Source organism: Pleurodeles waltl, chromosome 1_2 (genome assembly GCF_031143425.1).
Source record: "Pleurodeles waltl isolate 20211129_DDA chromosome 1_2, aPleWal1.hap1.20221129, whole genome shotgun sequence".
NCBI lineage: Eukaryota > Metazoa > Chordata > Amphibia > Caudata > Salamandridae > Pleurodeles > Pleurodeles waltl.
In genome coordinates this window covers 513,202,989-513,219,429 of record NC_090437.1, presented here as the reverse complement: position 1 = coordinate 513,219,429, position 16,441 = coordinate 513,202,989, and the positions used below count along the sequence as shown (strand labels likewise).

General features: G+C 43.8%; 1 protein-coding gene across 32 annotated transcripts in view; it reads right to left on the bottom strand.

Moving 5' to 3' along the window:
• ANK2 (ankyrin 2) overlaps window positions 1–16,441 on the bottom strand; it is a 1,630,948-nt gene that overhangs the window by 800,382 nt on the left and 814,125 nt on the right. For 4 of the 32 annotated variants that reach the window (XM_069241655.1, XM_069241764.1, XM_069241928.1 and 1 more), the window contains exon 1: window positions 6,359–6,631. The exons of the other annotated variants lie outside the window; for them this stretch is intronic. In XM_069241655.1, coding sequence (XP_069097756.1) covers window positions 6,359–6,484 — 126 coding nt within the window. In that variant the 5' untranslated portion in view covers window positions 6,485–6,631. Of the gene's footprint in view, window positions 1–6,358; window positions 6,632–16,441 lie in introns of those variants that run through there. 32 annotated transcript variants of the gene reach the window in all.

The window sequence follows — 16,441 nt, the reverse complement described above, 5'->3', positions numbered from 1 at the left end:
TACAATACACTACTGGTGCCCTGCCACCTTCGCTCACCATCCTCTGCACCTTACCTCCCTCTCCCAGCCAGGCTAATGTCATGGCCCATGCTGACAGCAGCTCTCTGAGAACCACTGGTCAACGGGGCTTGTTTTCCCTTTCAGTGCGGCTGAGGAGAGAACTGTAGCTGGCAATGAATATGGTTGTTGGCATCGGTAGGACGCCACCCACGCGCTCTGTGGACACCCAAGAGAAGCCACCCTGCTGCCTTGCTTTGGACTCTGGAGACATGGGTGAATAAGGGGCACACGGGGAAAGCAAGTGCTTACCCGCCAGTGCTTCCCTTTGTGATATGGTAACAGCAGAAAACAACGTTGGTTTCCATCTGCTGCTACCTTCACAGTTGCCAATAACCCAGTTTCGGATCCGGCTATTTATGGTCATGTCTCTCAATAACTAGAGTTATGCATAACACATTTGACATTTTCTCAATATATTTTCTTTCTTTGTTCTGAAATTTCTATTGGTGGTTCTTCAACACAATATCACTGACAAAGATCGTCTGACATACAAATTGTGTTCTAAGTTTTGCTCAGGTGATATTTTTGCAAACCATATTTAAGACACAACATTTTTGTCAGGCAATAGTCAGTCTATGGTTTCCTGGTCACACACTTTATTGGTAGCTTTAATTTCACGGGGTCTTTTTGATTTTACTTTGAGTGCTTGTACTTTATTTCAATTTCTTTTTTGTATTTTGTTCAGCTGCAGCTTGTATCCTTTTAAAGTGGTGGGGCAAGTGAAGTGCCCCACCACTTTGCAATCTCCCCAACATAAATCACCCCTCCCTCCAAAAGCCCAAATAACACCAACTATAACATAAACACAATCACTACACTTACATGCACTACACATGTGCATACATCACACACACATGGATTACACATTTAAAAAAAAAGAAAAAAGATACTCATGCATGGGCTGCGCGTCCTCCTCAATGTTCTTCTGCTCTCCGATAGAGGAAGAGCTCCCCTAACCAATCCAGACGTTGCTCTCATGCTGTTAACCAGGATGAGAGTAGCTCCTATATTGGTTGGAGCATCCTGGCTGGATGTTCCTTCAAGCCCTGGAGGCCTGTGCCTGGTCTCCACCCAGCTGTCTTAAGGCAGGTGAGTAGAGAAGTTCAAAGTGTGCATGTCACTTTGACCGGTGCAAAGAAGCCGGCTAAAGTGACATGCACACTTTGGAGCATCCAGGCACCGATCTACTCCTTTGCTGCTGGAAACAGAGGCAGTCCTCTGCTACCAGGGCTCTGCTCCCAGCATGTCTCTGGGCTGGTGCGCGCTGAGCGGAAAAATAAAATGGCAATAAAATATTTTCATTGCAATTCTATTTTTTCCTGTGCAGCTTGCAGCGGGCGGGGTTGGGGTCGTGACGCTACTCCACCCTCGCACAACATTGCACAATGTAGAAAATTAAAAAATTGAATGATATCAAAAAATGATATTGTCAACTTAGTAGAAGGTCAAATTAGAGATGAACAATGACACGAAAAACGAGCATTTCTATTTAGGGATTTGTTACTAAGATGGAAAACCATTTCAAAGCTGGACGACCTGTCTTGGGACTTCAATTCAGAACACTATACACCAAAAGTAATTGTTTCTGTCTGTTTAAGTCAATGCAGGGCAATCAAAATTTCAGCAACGAGGTGATATGCAGAGTAGCTCACTATTAATGATCTGACAACAGAACACAGAAGCTGCATCTCCAGCAGCCTGGCAGAGGCAGGGTTGAGTGCAGGAACAAAATGCAGACGAAGAAGATATTTCTATACAGACAGAGCGTCAAAATTCATATTAAATTCAGAAGAGAGAAACCAATGAATTTGCAAAGCTCAAGCAAATGGTTCTGAAAGGTGTCAACAGGAAGTATGAATCCAACACTGTTGAGCAGTTTTTTACATACACCACATACACAAATACACTTGCACACACACACACACATCTCTAATACTCGGATCATCTTCTGCCACTACTTCCCCAAAGTAGTGACATTAAGGAATCCACTAAAAAAATACAAAGTAGTTTGCGAGGGAACCACATAACAGCAGAACAGGGCAGTATGTGTCGTGCTTTTTTGGAGTAGTGATAGTCTGAACCTGGTGCCCACTGGGTGCCATCCTTATCCAGGGTATGTAAGTGCTACCGGGGACCCACATGGAATCAACTCAGCTGGACAACTCCCCTACCTAAGACAGGTTGGCATCGACATTAAATACTGGAACCTCCCAAGCCATCTCTTCTACTACTGCAAAGCAAACCTCTAAGGACACACAGGCAACTCCAAGCAGAACTGTTCCAGAACCATGCCCAAGTTTAGTAAGCATGTTTAAAACTCTCATTGCTCTCAAAAATAAAGCTTTAAGTAAATATGTTTGCACCCTCCTAGGGAAGCTGTAGAAGCTGAACGCCCCCTCCCCCGACAGAGTGGTTATAGACAACTCTCTGAGCTTTTGTTTGACTGCATTTGGCTCTAATTGGAGGTGATGGACTTCTTTTTGTCCATACTTAGGCTACACAGCTTTTCACATTTTTGTACACAATTCTTGCTCAATGATTTTCACTATACAGGGTGTATCCATCTTCCTAGCTCCTGATGAAGACCCACTTTTATGAAATCATCCTTCTACGGGTCAAAACATAGACACACGTATTAATGCTTGGATGTTGTATTTTATGATTAGGCAAAACTATAAATAGGATTGTTACCATACATTATATTACACTGTGTCTCCTAAAACCAGGCATTCAATATTTGTTCTGCATCTATGTTTGATTAGTCTCAGTCACCTTCTCTGAGCACTGGCCACTTCACTTATTTTGACTTTTGGAACACATGTCTTGCAAATATAATTATAATACGTGATGTACAAACACTACAAGTTTCACCAGAAGTGAACAACCAAAAATCAGTGTGAACTATGCTTTTATTAAAATGACAAGGAAAGGACTTTTCTATAGTTCCTCACTAAGGTATAAATGCTTTATTGAATATATCTGACAGAATCATGGTTCTATATAATTGGCAAAAATTGAGCTGCCAGTATTTTCATTTGCTCTTTCACAGATAACATCCCCATTGGTGGGAAACGTGATGCTCATGTGATATCATTTACCTATAAACGTACAAAACTGTTGAATGAAACAGCAAAAGTCCAGTCTACAAAGTAATTTAGTGCCATAAAATTATATTTGTACACATACTCCTGTGTACAGGCGTCAAGGTATGACTTTTGTAATTCATAAACATAAACATTGCATATAGTGCCCCTAGAAAGCTGCTCCAGTTGCATCACAGCTTTCCAGGATTCGTAATTGGAGTGTCATGTGACATGCTATTTCCCCAGCGCAGACTTATGCGCAAGGTAGAACTTTATATTAGGGAAGTACAGCCCTTTGTATAATGCACATTATATTTCCATTTTTTTTTCTCTTCAGGGAAAACATTTCCCCTATGGGGAACTCCTCTTCTACTATATCGCCACAAAGATCTGTTCTCTTCAACCTGGAATGGGAGTAATCTCAGCCCTTTTCCGGGAAAGGTTGGAGAGGAGTTTGTGAATGCCCCAAAGCCCACAGGTTTGTGCTGACAAACTTCTAAGCCAAAACACAGCTTGATCCTCCCACTCCGCCCCCTGTGTCCACAGTCGCAGACTATGTAATTGCCCACAGAGATGACATACAATTAGGTAGTATTCAAACCTCTTATGCTGTCATGATTTTTTATGGAGCCCTGACAGGCGTGAATGGAGCAATTTTCAGGTGTAAATATAATTATATTTTATTTGTGAACTCTGCCCTGACACCCAAGGTAAAGTGTAAGGACCACTGAAAACAGAGACTTAAGGCGATGGTTCCCTTCTCCACTCTCGCACATAGCTTCTCTGTGCAAGATGCCTACAACTAAAGGCCACTGTCATTTAAAAATATTCTGCTCTGGTCTTATAGAGTTGTCTTTGAATAGTCACTACAGACCTATTTACAGTTTCTGCAAATTAGAAGAGTGCATAAGCTAATTAGTTGCTAGCTATGAAAATGAGTAGGTGAATGAATGAGCGACTGATGGAATGTAAAGGAGCGTTAATGGAGACGTGAATTAACTGTGGAGTGATCAAGTCACAGAGTGAGGGTATGGTTAAGTACTCAGCAAATGATTAAGTGTTTCTGCAGGAGTAAATAAGTGAGAATGTGATAAATGGGGAGAGAGGAAGGCTGTGATGTAGTGAGCAATTAAAGAAGTGAGTGAGTAGATCAGTTGGTCAGTAAATCAGTCAGTCAGTCAGTGAACAATAAAATCAGAGAGGAGGTGAATGAAAGTGCGAGTGAGCCATTAAAATGTGAATTAATGAAAAATGGACAGATAAAATGTAAACAAAGAGTGAGTGACTTTTGGGGTGCATGTTGCAGCTTTACTGATCTCTACCCTCATAGAGGTATTCCTTAGTTATGCGATCCAGAAGTTGCTGAAAATAGCTCTGTTTCTGAGTGGCCAGGGAAAGGTATAGGGATTTACAGCACCCTGTTAGTGATGATGCTACATGTTGTGGTATTTGTGATTACCTCTAGATAATGGGGATTTACATGGAGAATTTGAGCTTTCCACGCCGAACTCTGCATTATTGGATTTTCTGGCACATTTTTCCTTGGGTAAATTTCAGCAGGTTTAACTTGCCAAAGTTTGCATGGGGAAAATGTGGTGCGTGCAGAGCTTCCAAAGGGACTTGAAATTCCAAACCCTCCGCAAATCCAGAATAGGAATTTATTGGTCCACTTGTAGGCAGGCCCCCATCCAACAAATAAGTCCATTTCAGGCCTGGAGTCAAATTATCGAAAGAGCAAGTTAAACATACATATTTCTCCCAAAACCCGCTAGCAGTAGATCAATGATTCCTCATGGAGATAATACCAGGTATTGCATTAGTGACTTCATACATATTTCAGTCACTAATAACAAGCAACGGTAATATGTTATTTATTGCTATTGTTGAGTGTGGGAGGGGCCATGTCACAAGGGAGGGGTGGCTATAAGTGAATCATGAGGCCCCTCCCCTCTTCCAGTGTACGCTTATTAGTACACTTGCTCTGAATAATCTGTTGTTGGGCCAAACTATTTTCAATGAACTGGCAGAAACAGTGATTTTTGTCATCAGGCCTATATTGCTTTTATGCCATGCTTGGATAATGGCATCTTGGGGACACTATAGTGGCCCGCCGTTGGCTGTGAATTATACCATGTACACACTCTTGTGTGGTACGTCTGCCTCTCACAGGTCTGTAAATACAAAACTCACCAATCACAAGCTCGTACCAAAAAAACACATAGGGGCTGAAGATGGCGGAGTGGTAAATCGTGACTTAATTCCAGAACGGTCTATGTGGAACAGATAAGTGGCAGGTAGGAAAAAAGTTAAAGAAACGTTGTCAAGATAGTGCAGCTCTGTGTTGATGTGGAAGCGAAAACAGCATGTATTATTGACTTGTGCTGATGTGCTCGCGCTGTAGGTGCTGCCCGGCTTCAGGGCGGCCTCTGCAGCAGGCTTCTGCCTTAATCTCCTCTGCAAAGGCTTCTATTGAAGGATTGCATTCAACCGTGGTTCACTGAGGGCGCCCAGCTGAGACCACGGCCTTGTGTCCCCAAGGGGCACGAGAGAGGGGCCCAAAAACAAGCTCTACGAATTCACAGATCATCTACAAAGTCAGCGATAAATGCTCAATGCAGCAAAACGCCGCCTGCCTGGGAAGAACGCAGAAAACTGCTTTCATTGCTGGAGGGATTAGAGGAGGGAGACTGCAACCAGGCTGGAAATCTCTCCCCCACCCCCGCCACCAATAACACGTGTGATTAAATCATGAAGGGAGATCTGTGGATTATCAATCAATTGCTCATGGCTCAGATCCACGGCCAGCTCTGTATTGAGGGAGCAGGGGTGCTGCAATAAACTGGGTGTGAGGCGGTAATAACAATCTGGTTATGGGTGAGGCATCCGAAAACAGTGCATGCCACCTCCCAGGGGATGGGTGGATGTTGTGAGTTGTCGATCAGTGGGACCAGTGAGATGATAAGCAGCACTGGCCATCTTTAATGGAGATTCACTGCACTTGTACTGTGCTACCAGTGTGGAATGGGAGTTGACCAGTTCCTCTGCCACTAAATCCTCAAGCAATACGAACAGTGGCAAACTCAAGAGGATGTAATATGTGCCCAGAAGCATGAGATGGAAAATAGAAAAATGATGAATGAGAGAGTTACAGGTGGGAGGACAAGCCCCCCTGTGGATGGTGTGTAAGCAGATGAGGTGGGACCCATCACTCGTACCTTGCGCTTCCGATCCATCCGGTCACGGGGGATCTTCCGCTGCCTCCGCCTCTCCTTTTCCTTCTCTTCGATGGTGGGTACCTCCAAATCCCTGCATTTTTTAATGGATGCAGCGGCATGAGCCATTTTGAAATGAGGAACCCCTGCTCCAAATTTTGTAGCTCAGGGTGAAACAGGTGATTGCTTTCTGTCGAGGTACTGCGCTGGCTGGCAGCCAAGGCTTCGAGGGGTAATCCTCTCTTTCTGCACCTCTGTGGCAGGTCACAGCTCCACTCCAGCTCCTGCACAACCCATCATCTAAAAGAGCTTATGGATGCTTTGAGGCAGAGAAGCAAACACACCCACACAGGCAGCAGCCAGGTAAGCAAAAAAAAAATCAAAAGCCCTGACCATTAGACTGGAACCACTCCAGATTTGCAGTGACCGCAGGTAGAGATAAATGTAAGACCATCTGGAAATCTATCCTTCAGAAGCACACTCCCAAATTGGAGAGGTCTGCCGGGACCACTTCACTCACACAGCTCGTGTCCTCTGGCTAAAGCCAGGAAGGAGCCATCGCACGGAAGCCTGTAGGGGGAGGGCAGGTCCTTGCAGATTCCAGCAGCACTCCTATGCAGGGTGAGAAGAGAAATGGTGCAGTCTGACTTAATGACTTGCTGCTGCTGCCGCTGTTGCTATGACTGTCTCTGCTGAAACACATGACTTGGATCCCCCCTCCCAGCTGGTTCTTTCCTCTTTTTCTGCAAATGAAAGTAAAAGGGACAGCTCCGTTCAATTCACCTGTGTGTGCACCCAGCCATTTTAGCATAGGGTGGGACCCCGATGGTCTGGGAAGGGGTTGTCACTTAAACCACATGAGGCTCGAATTAAACGAGCTGCGTTAAAGCAGTGAACGGAACAGAGCTCAGAAGGGAGGGGGATGCTGGCGGCAGTGCTCTGGCGAAGGAGGTGGGGCGAGGAGGGGGCTTAGCGCTACAATAACACATTAATCCTCACCCAGCTCTCTCCCTGAACCGGTCATCTACCCCGAGCAATTCTGTGATTCGTGAAGAAACTGCTTGCAGGAATTACAGTGTTAAGAGCACGTTTTGGTGTGGACCTTGTAGGCAAAATATACCTTGAACTAAAGGTTCCCACTCTCTCTTTATTTATGGGTGCTACCTGCTGCGTCAAAGGGAGGCAGGAGAAAGCCGCCTCCCATCCATGCCGGAAGCATCCCTTCAGACGAGGAGTTTAAGACGGCCCATGTGCCAACTACTCTCAAAGAATCCCCATGAATTAAGGCTGTAACGAGGAACACAACTCGCAGAGCAATTTTATGTCCTGGGGTGGCCTGATGGAGTCTTCCATACTGACAAACGAGCTGGGAACGACAGCCCAGCTACTTCCGGGTTGGTTGCCTCCCACTGGGCACTCCTGAGTGTACTCCCTGCCAAGGAAAGGGTATGAAGATTATAAGCATAGATCAAACCACTTACTCCTTAGCTTCCAAATGACTTTCAATGAGCATGCATAGTGAGCACCGTGGGAGTCCCATCCCTTGTTTGAGCCATCACGTTACAAACTCACGTTTAATTTTCTTTGACTCTTCCCTCCCCAGAAGAAAAGTTTAAAAGGTAACAGTCATCACTCAAGAGAACTCCCAATGAGTCAACTTTAGATCCAACCTCTCAGCTAGCTAGGGTGTAGTGAGGTTTGATTGGGTAGAATGGGCTAGAGTGACACAGTTTGTTCTTTGTCTCGATAACAGTGTGTAGGAGACTCATCACTTCACTGGCTGCTTGCCAACCAGCCCACCAGGCTGTGTCCTGGCCTTACACCTGGAAGACATTGCATTTTCTGCTGCATGAGTGGGTCATCAACCTTGCACCCTAAGAGAACTAAACTTAACATACCTTCCTCTTGTCCTGCTAAAAGCGGTGCCTTTCAGAAACACCTTACCCAAAGTTGAAGGTACAGTACAGAAAATAGGTCTAGCCCTGCCATGCAACTCTAATACTACAAGGAGTTCAGAGAGTGGACTGCCTAACTCCAGCATAGGACTCATATGCTTGAGAGAAAGGCTAGGCCTACATTGGTATGGCCCTGGCTGAAGGAGTCTGCAGAACGGCAGCAGTATGTATTATGCTGTGTCTTACAATGGCACTAGCTACCTGTTGGACTTTTTTGCTTATGCAGGGTCGTCCCCAATCTTTTTGCCTCCTATTTTTTCTGACCTGTTGCTGTTGGCTTTTGAACTCTGAGCACTTTACCACTGCTAAACCATGCTAAAATGCATATGCCCTCTGTGTAAATTGTATGGTTGATTGGTTTATCCATGATTGGCATATTTGATTTACTAGTAAGTCCCTAGTAAGGTGCACTATAGGTGCCAGGGCCTGTAAATCAAATGCTACTAGTGGGCCTGCAGCACTGGTTGTGCCACCCACATGAGTAGCTCTGTAATCTTGTCTCAGACCTGCCACTGCAGTGTCTGTGTGTGCAGTTTTAACTGTAAGTTCGACTTGGCAAGTGTACCCACTTGCCAGACCTAAACTTTCCCTTTTATTACATGTAAGGCACCCCTAGGGTAGGCCCTAGGTAGCCCCAAGGGCAGGGTGCAGTGTATGGTTAAGGTAGGACATATAGTAATGTGTTTTATATGTCCTGACAGTGAAATATTGCTTAATTCGTTTTTCACTGTTGCAAGGCCTGTCCCTCTCATAGGTTAACATGGGGGCTACCTTTAAATCTGATTAAAGTGTAGATTCCCTTTGGGAGCGGATGAACATATGGAGTTTGGGGTCTCTGAGCTCACAATTTAAAAAGACATCTTTTAGTAAAGTTGATTTTAAGATTGTGTGTTTGAAAATGACACTTTTAGAAAGTGAGCATTTTCTTGCTTATACCATTTCTGTGACTCTGCCTGTTTGTGGATTCCCTGTCTGTGTCAGTTTGACAGTTGGGCTGGTTGCACCTCACACTAGACAGTGACACAAAGGGAGCTGGGGTGTAGCCTGCATTTCCTGATGAGGCATCTGTGCTAGGAGGGAGCCATCAAGATTCACCAATATGCTGATGATACACAACTGTAGCTGAAAGTGTGCTTTGCTCCAGACATCTAATGTTTCAAACCTTTTCTGCACCTCATCCAGACCTGGATGTTCCTCCCCTGCCTGAAGCTGCCTGAATCCCAACACAACCAAGATAAAAGTTCTGTTGTTTGCCAAGAACAAGAAACTAAAATGTGTACAAACTTGGCTCAATCATATAAACTATGATAGCTTCAAACCCTAATTTTCACTGAATGTTAAGTCACTTTGATTCACCCTGGACAACAACCTCTCTCTGAAGGAACACACTGCCAAAGTAAAGTGCCAATCTGGTACCAACTCTCTCTTCTAAAGAGAGTGAAACAATTTCTTTCAGAAAGCAACTTCAGATCTGCTGTTCAGGCTGTAGTACTCTCTCATCTAGATGGTTGTAATGTCTGGCTCCAGGGGCCTCCAGACTCCACACTGGCATCCCCAAAGGGCATAATGCTGGACAAATGGAAACATGAATATTAGTAGGCACCTCTGGAGGCACACAAACTCGCTGAATGGTGTCCCAATTACAATGCATCAAAGCACTGCTTTACATCAGTTTATGAATGATGTTCAGAGTGAAGCTTAATACTTGCCAGGAGCATTCAGGTGATGTATAGTACATGTGAAAACACCAATAAAATAAGTAAATGTATGAGGATTCCCATACACTACTCCCCTTCCAGCAAATCTTTCGAAGTCAGGCCCAATAACACTTGTAGATTTAGATTCTGCTCCTGTCTGTATTGCATTGTATCACTTGTATTCCTATTCTCTATTCCTCAGAATGCGACCCATCCCTCATGGAGTCCTTGTACTGCTGGACAAGCATTGCCATCTTAGAGGCTACAGCTGAGTGAAATCCCTCTTCTCCCTTGGAGTTTTAGCCTCTTTGTATTATGCAAAATGTTCAACCCCCAACCACAGCCCTATCTTTCCTTTTTATGGTGATATCCTGCTGTCTTAGCATTCCCAGATTTCAAATTAAGCTGCTTAAATATACTTCCCTCTTTTATTTTTCATGTTTCACCTATCTGATTGTTGTCACCTCTATTGCCATTGGTCTTGCTCTTACGTCCAATCAGCCTACTGTAATTACTTGCATTGCGATTGACACTCTCTTTACCAGAGGTCTTCAAACTGGGGGGCGGGCCCCCCTAGGGGGGCCTCAAGTGATCACAGGGGGGGGCGCCAAACTCTGGCCAAAAGAAGCATTACACAGATAACAGGCCTTTGTTTTAAGCAGAAGCATGTTATTGCATCTTTAAAAAGGTAACAATACTTAACTGCAATGTTTAAATAGGTCTAGACATATTTAAACATTGACATCTTTATACAATATTTGTGAAAAATTCTGAAGAGGGGGCCCAATTATTTTTATTTTTCAGCTGGGGGGGCACGGCATTAAAAAGTTTGGAGACCTCTGCTCTATACACTGGTACCCTACAGTGACAACCTCCTGTAGCCACACCACACTCTGACTGAGGTGTCCCTCCTCCAACACACATTACCCACTTCTTTTGCATGTCCCATATTCCAAATTCCTAATCTGTGGGACTGAAACAATGGCATAAAAACGTGAAATTAATTATAAATGCATGGATCATGAAGTTGTATATTTAGCCAAGTTTCTAACCTAGCACCTTCTTGTGCTACAAACACAAACTTTCCATGTTCTTTCCTGCCAGTGTCTTTCTCAAACCAACCAGCCAGGAACATTTTGTGCAATTTATTTACTGAAAAAAAAGAAGGTATGTGAATCCTAATAAGTGGCTCCACGTGTTGTAATAACATTGTGCAAGCCCCCTTTCTAAGAGATGTGTGCTATTCTTATTGACGTAAGCAAGCAAGATGGAAGCAATGTGACTTCTGTGTGAAAGCCATGAAGGTTAGTAGGACCTGCTAGTTGAAAGCCAAGGAAAAGGACGATTACAAAAAGCAGGATGAGCAAGAAAGGGGGATTCAGAGAAGGGGAAACCTTGATTAGAGGACAGCAGACAGATCCCAGTGTAGGTAATAGTGGTCTCCTACCATCATAACAATTGTGTAAAGTTAAGGGGTGGGAGTGGACTCTGTGAAAAGATCCTGGGAAGGACTGGGTCATGTAATGAGTAAAAGCAAAGTTCTGTGTTGTGCCTGCATTCCAACAGACCAGACTCAGTGACTTTTAAGAGAGCACATTGACGTTAATAGTATTTTCTCTCTTTAAGTTCTCCCATTGCATTATGGACTCTGTAGTTGTATATTTCACTCACCAGATGTTATTACACAACTCCTGGAATCAAAAGCCTAAATGCCCATGTTTTAATGTACTATAAGTGTCATTATTCATATAGTATTACACTGCTTTTCATTATGATTAAGTGCCATATTTCACTGTGCCTGTCTGCTGCGTGTTTCTTTATCACACAAGTGGATGCAGTCCTTCCAGTTTTATTCCAGAGTGGCCATCACAAGCCCCTGCGATAGAAGGTGTAATTAGTTCACTCTCTTCAGGGGTCAACCATGCAGTGATATTCCACAGATCGCTACAGATAGGTGGTCCGCCCAAAGAGGCGAAGTTCTTAAACTGAGCCCACTTGACTGGAACAGAGATCCATTCTATCCTTTCGTGCCACTGAAGGGTCAATTTTTTTCTTATTACTTAACATGAAGGGGCGTACCATCACAACAAATCTGTGGATATCAACTAAACGCAATACAACGGCCTCTCTTATTACCCATATTATCACAGGGCTGCAGTTAGTAAGTTATGGCACAGTTGTCTTGCTGTACTGATCTGGCAGCCACTTTAAGAGAAATCTGGTGCCAGTGAGATTGTAAACCAGTGAGTGTGTGCACAAGCAAATGTGTGCTAGAGTGCAGGCAGTACATGAGTGAATACTTTTGGACAGAAAATATTTTGTGATCTGTGTGGTGCCAAAACAGTCTGGACGTCAGTCAGTTCTCATTAGCACCTGGGTGTTCAGAGCACAGGGCCCAATGTATGACGTGATTTTGCAGTCACAAAAGGCAGAAATCGCCATTGCGACGATAAATTGATTTTGTACAATGTACCATTACTATTTTGTAAGTCGGTATCCAGTTACTGACTTGCAAAATAGGGATTGCGAGTCGCAATTAGGAAGGGCAGTTCTGAGGGCATCCCTTCCTTATTGCAATTCGCAAGGTGATGTATGATTGTTTTGTGAGCGTAAGTGAGCTCATACAAAAATCTCAGTTAACACAAATTTCAAATTGGTGTTAACCCATTTGCAAATCGTCCCCAAGGGACTCCTTCTCCTCTGTGAATGGTAGCAAAAAATTTTTTTCAGACCAGGTAGTGGTCCCACGGTCACTGAAAAAATGAAAAGAAAACTTTTCAATTTTATTTTTGAAATGCATCCAGTTTTCCTTTAACGAAAACAGGCTGCATAAAAAAAAACTGCTTTATTGAAAAGCAGTCACAGACATGGTGGTCTGCTGACCCCAGCAGGCCACCATCCCTGTGAGTGCAGTCATTCCCAAATGGGTTGCAAATTACAACGTGCCTAGTGGATATTAATGAGGCAGGTCCCTTGCGACCCATTTGGGAAACTCAAACAGTGTGGTTAACACTCTTGCACATTTTGTTTTGCAACTCATAATTTGCGATAAATTATTGCAAATATCTCTATGACCCCCTAGGTCCTGTTCTGATCTTAAAGACACTTTTTTATGGATGTTGCCTGGTGCTGAAAAACAAACTCAATATTTCTCTGCAAAATATCCATAATATACTCATGCACATCACCCATATTAAAAAGAAATTAAAGGAAAATGTTTTTTAAAACAGCCAGTTAAAGAATTATTCAGGGTCATCAGGACAGGTCTGTGCGCAGAACAGAGCTGACTCTATTAAGAGGCCCCTGTAAGAAGGGTCCCTGGGCCAGTGCCCATTTTGCCCGTGCCTCAGGTAATCAGAACTTTAAAAGCACCAGCCCCTTTTGGCTGGAAATGCAGCAGCGTTTGTTGACATATCTACAGTAAACAACAAAACACAGACATACACAAAGCAACACAACAACACAACTAAAATATAACAGGCACAACACAACAGTCAAAACAGAACACAACACAACAGCCACATTGCTAAAAATCACTTGGCAACCATGAAGCATATACATCACATCAAGCAAAGAACAAAGAACACACCACCACCACATAAATGCTAAACAATAAATATGCACAAACATTCTTGCCAAAAAACGCTTTCATAGCACGGTGGTAGGCGGCCTGTGAATCAAGTACTGCTATAGCTTAACAGCACCAACGCCAAACATGTCTTGTGATTCAGATCACAGTTTGTAATGTTGTCTTATGAGGCTATGTTGGAAATCTAGCACTGATCTAACCCTCCTGAACATGCGCTGGGCACCCATATGTTAGTGCCACTTTATATATTGTGACTGCGTGCTCTTCAGCCTGTAATGGTTTGTGTTCCGGGCACTAGGCCTCTTTGGAAGAAGTATTAGAGGGCACGAGACAACTGCAGTAAGACAGCAGTAAACACCCCTCGTGGAATCCCGGTGAGTCATATTGCAAGGCACGAGCTGGCGTGATTTCATGATATCATTCCGGATCCGTAATGAATACGCTTCACCTATAAACACTTCAAAGCGGGAAAAGTAACGCACGTCAGGGGCTTCATGTGATTTGTCATTCCAGCGCAGAGGCGTCTGAAGTGCTAATTTAAGCGAACAGTTGTTAAAGACAATACAACTAACCGTACATGTGTATGCAACACATGAGCGAGCTCAATAGCCTAATAGAATGAGCTCGTATTGATTACCTCGGCCAGACTTTAAGAGTTGTGACTAGAGAGAAACTGCGTGTTGTATAAACAAGCAGCTTCGCCTGTCCCATGAGCATGCATGACGAGAAATAGGCATGCACGCGGCCGGACCTGAAACAAAATCAGATTATTGTACAGGGCACAAGTCCTAAAAAAAGAAGTGGGGGACTAACCAAGTTAGGCAGTATGCAAGTGATATCATGGTGCGTGGCACCATAGTGCGCATTCACGCCATTGCAGAAAGATTTATCACAACCAATGACCTCACAGGAAGTGACATCACAAGAAGTGACATCCGGTCTTTACTCTTCACACAGGTTGACCACATTTGAGCACATTATGAGATTTAACAAATTAGATTTTGTGTTTGGTTTGTGCCAAAATCATAATGCAACCCAACACAATATGTGGTCCTCAATTTATATATTTTTTTAAAATGCTGCCATAAAAATGTTTGGAACAAGGATAAACATAGCAGTAAGTCTGTTCTGCTTAACTGGTTGCAAAGTCTGCATTTTAAAATATCTTATGGGGTTAAGGCAACTGCTGCAGAGATCTCTGTGTGCCCAGTAAATCCCAGGGAACAATAATAATGGTAAGATACTTTGGAGGGTAACACATTTGCTGGACAGGCATGTATATTCTCTAGTCTCAGTTGTGAATCAAAGTATCATATAGGGGTAATGTGTCTCCTGCAAAGCATCTGCAGGTGACCAATTTTTATTTTATGTCGCTAAATAAGTGATTTACTGCTTTTAACACATTCTTTTGTTACTTTCCGTTCCTAAATTGTTCTTCTTCTAGTATAGCACAGCAAGCTATGTAGGAAATGTGACTGCTACACCTTGTAGTCCTCATTGTCTTATGTAACACATCTTGTACATTGATTTACACATTTATAGAATTTTTTGTCAATTTATAATGTGTTCCTCAGAGGTAAAGTGCTCTGACACCCTTCATTGGGATGAGTAGCGCTATAAAAGAGATAAAACAAAATAGTGGTATTTAAATTGTTGTCTAAATAATGGGACAGAGCAACACATCTGACCTTCTTACAGTGCATGCATACCTCTTAAATATAGAGGCTGAACACCGTACAAAGTATGCCTCTTGTGAATATTTGACAACAAGATGTGAGTCTTTGTTTTACCTCCCTTGCATTTGCATCAAGGTGTGAGGATCAGATACCTTCCAGTCAGGACAGTGAAACAATAGGAGGCCTGATGGCCCCTTAAATTCGGCCTTTGTTATGGGCACAGCAGGAGTCTGAAACATGAAAGCTCCCTCGCTGCCTGCACGCTGCTTGATATGAAAGCAGACAAGCTACAGGCGCTGCTGAATGTGTCCCGGTGTCTGAAAATTACACTGCGACATGTTCAGCATATTTTAGTGGGGCCCACTTCTTGCAGGGTAAACGGTGTCCACCCTGTGAAAATAGTGGATGGACGCCGTGTACCCCGAACTTCAGCGCCTGATATTGTAGGAGGCTGTGACTTAAATGGGGCAATAGCAACATGGCTGGGTCCTGGCGGCCCATCCGGCTCTAGTCTGCAGCACACAAGGGAAATGCCAGGCTTCACAGTGGCCATTCCAGCCACGGGCATGCATCTGTGACCTATCCTGGCTACCATGCACCCAAATATAGGCAAGGGAAATATATAGATAGCCACATTTGGGGTACCATGAAACACCTCCCCCCGCACACACATCGGGACCGGGTGCCACTGCACCTACTGCATTAATGACATCCACGCCTCCCTATGGAGTTAATCAGAACTACTTACAGGACTTGACAACCTGAGGGCTTCTTTGAATGTAAAGGCAGTTGCATGTGTTCCTGCTTCTAGGACCCACCACAGAAAGCAAAAGATGTTTCCTAAGACATCCCCCACCTTCATTAATCATGTTTTCAGTGACCTCATTATGTATGAAATGAGGGATGTTAAGCCTGTAGTTGCCCCACTTCCTTTTGCCAGTTTCTGCTCTAGCACATTCTTCGAAAGACACTGTAATTAATATTGGCAAAGAACTGGGCCATTTTGGATACAACGCAGAGCCAAGTAAAAATGTATCCAGATGCCAATTGGTGCTCTGCACTCCCATGCAAACCAGGGCAGGAGTACTCCAGCGCTCCAGCCACTGAATTATGCACATGGAGCGGGTGGGAGGTGGTCTCCAAGTGTTATTTTTTACACATTGAGCTCT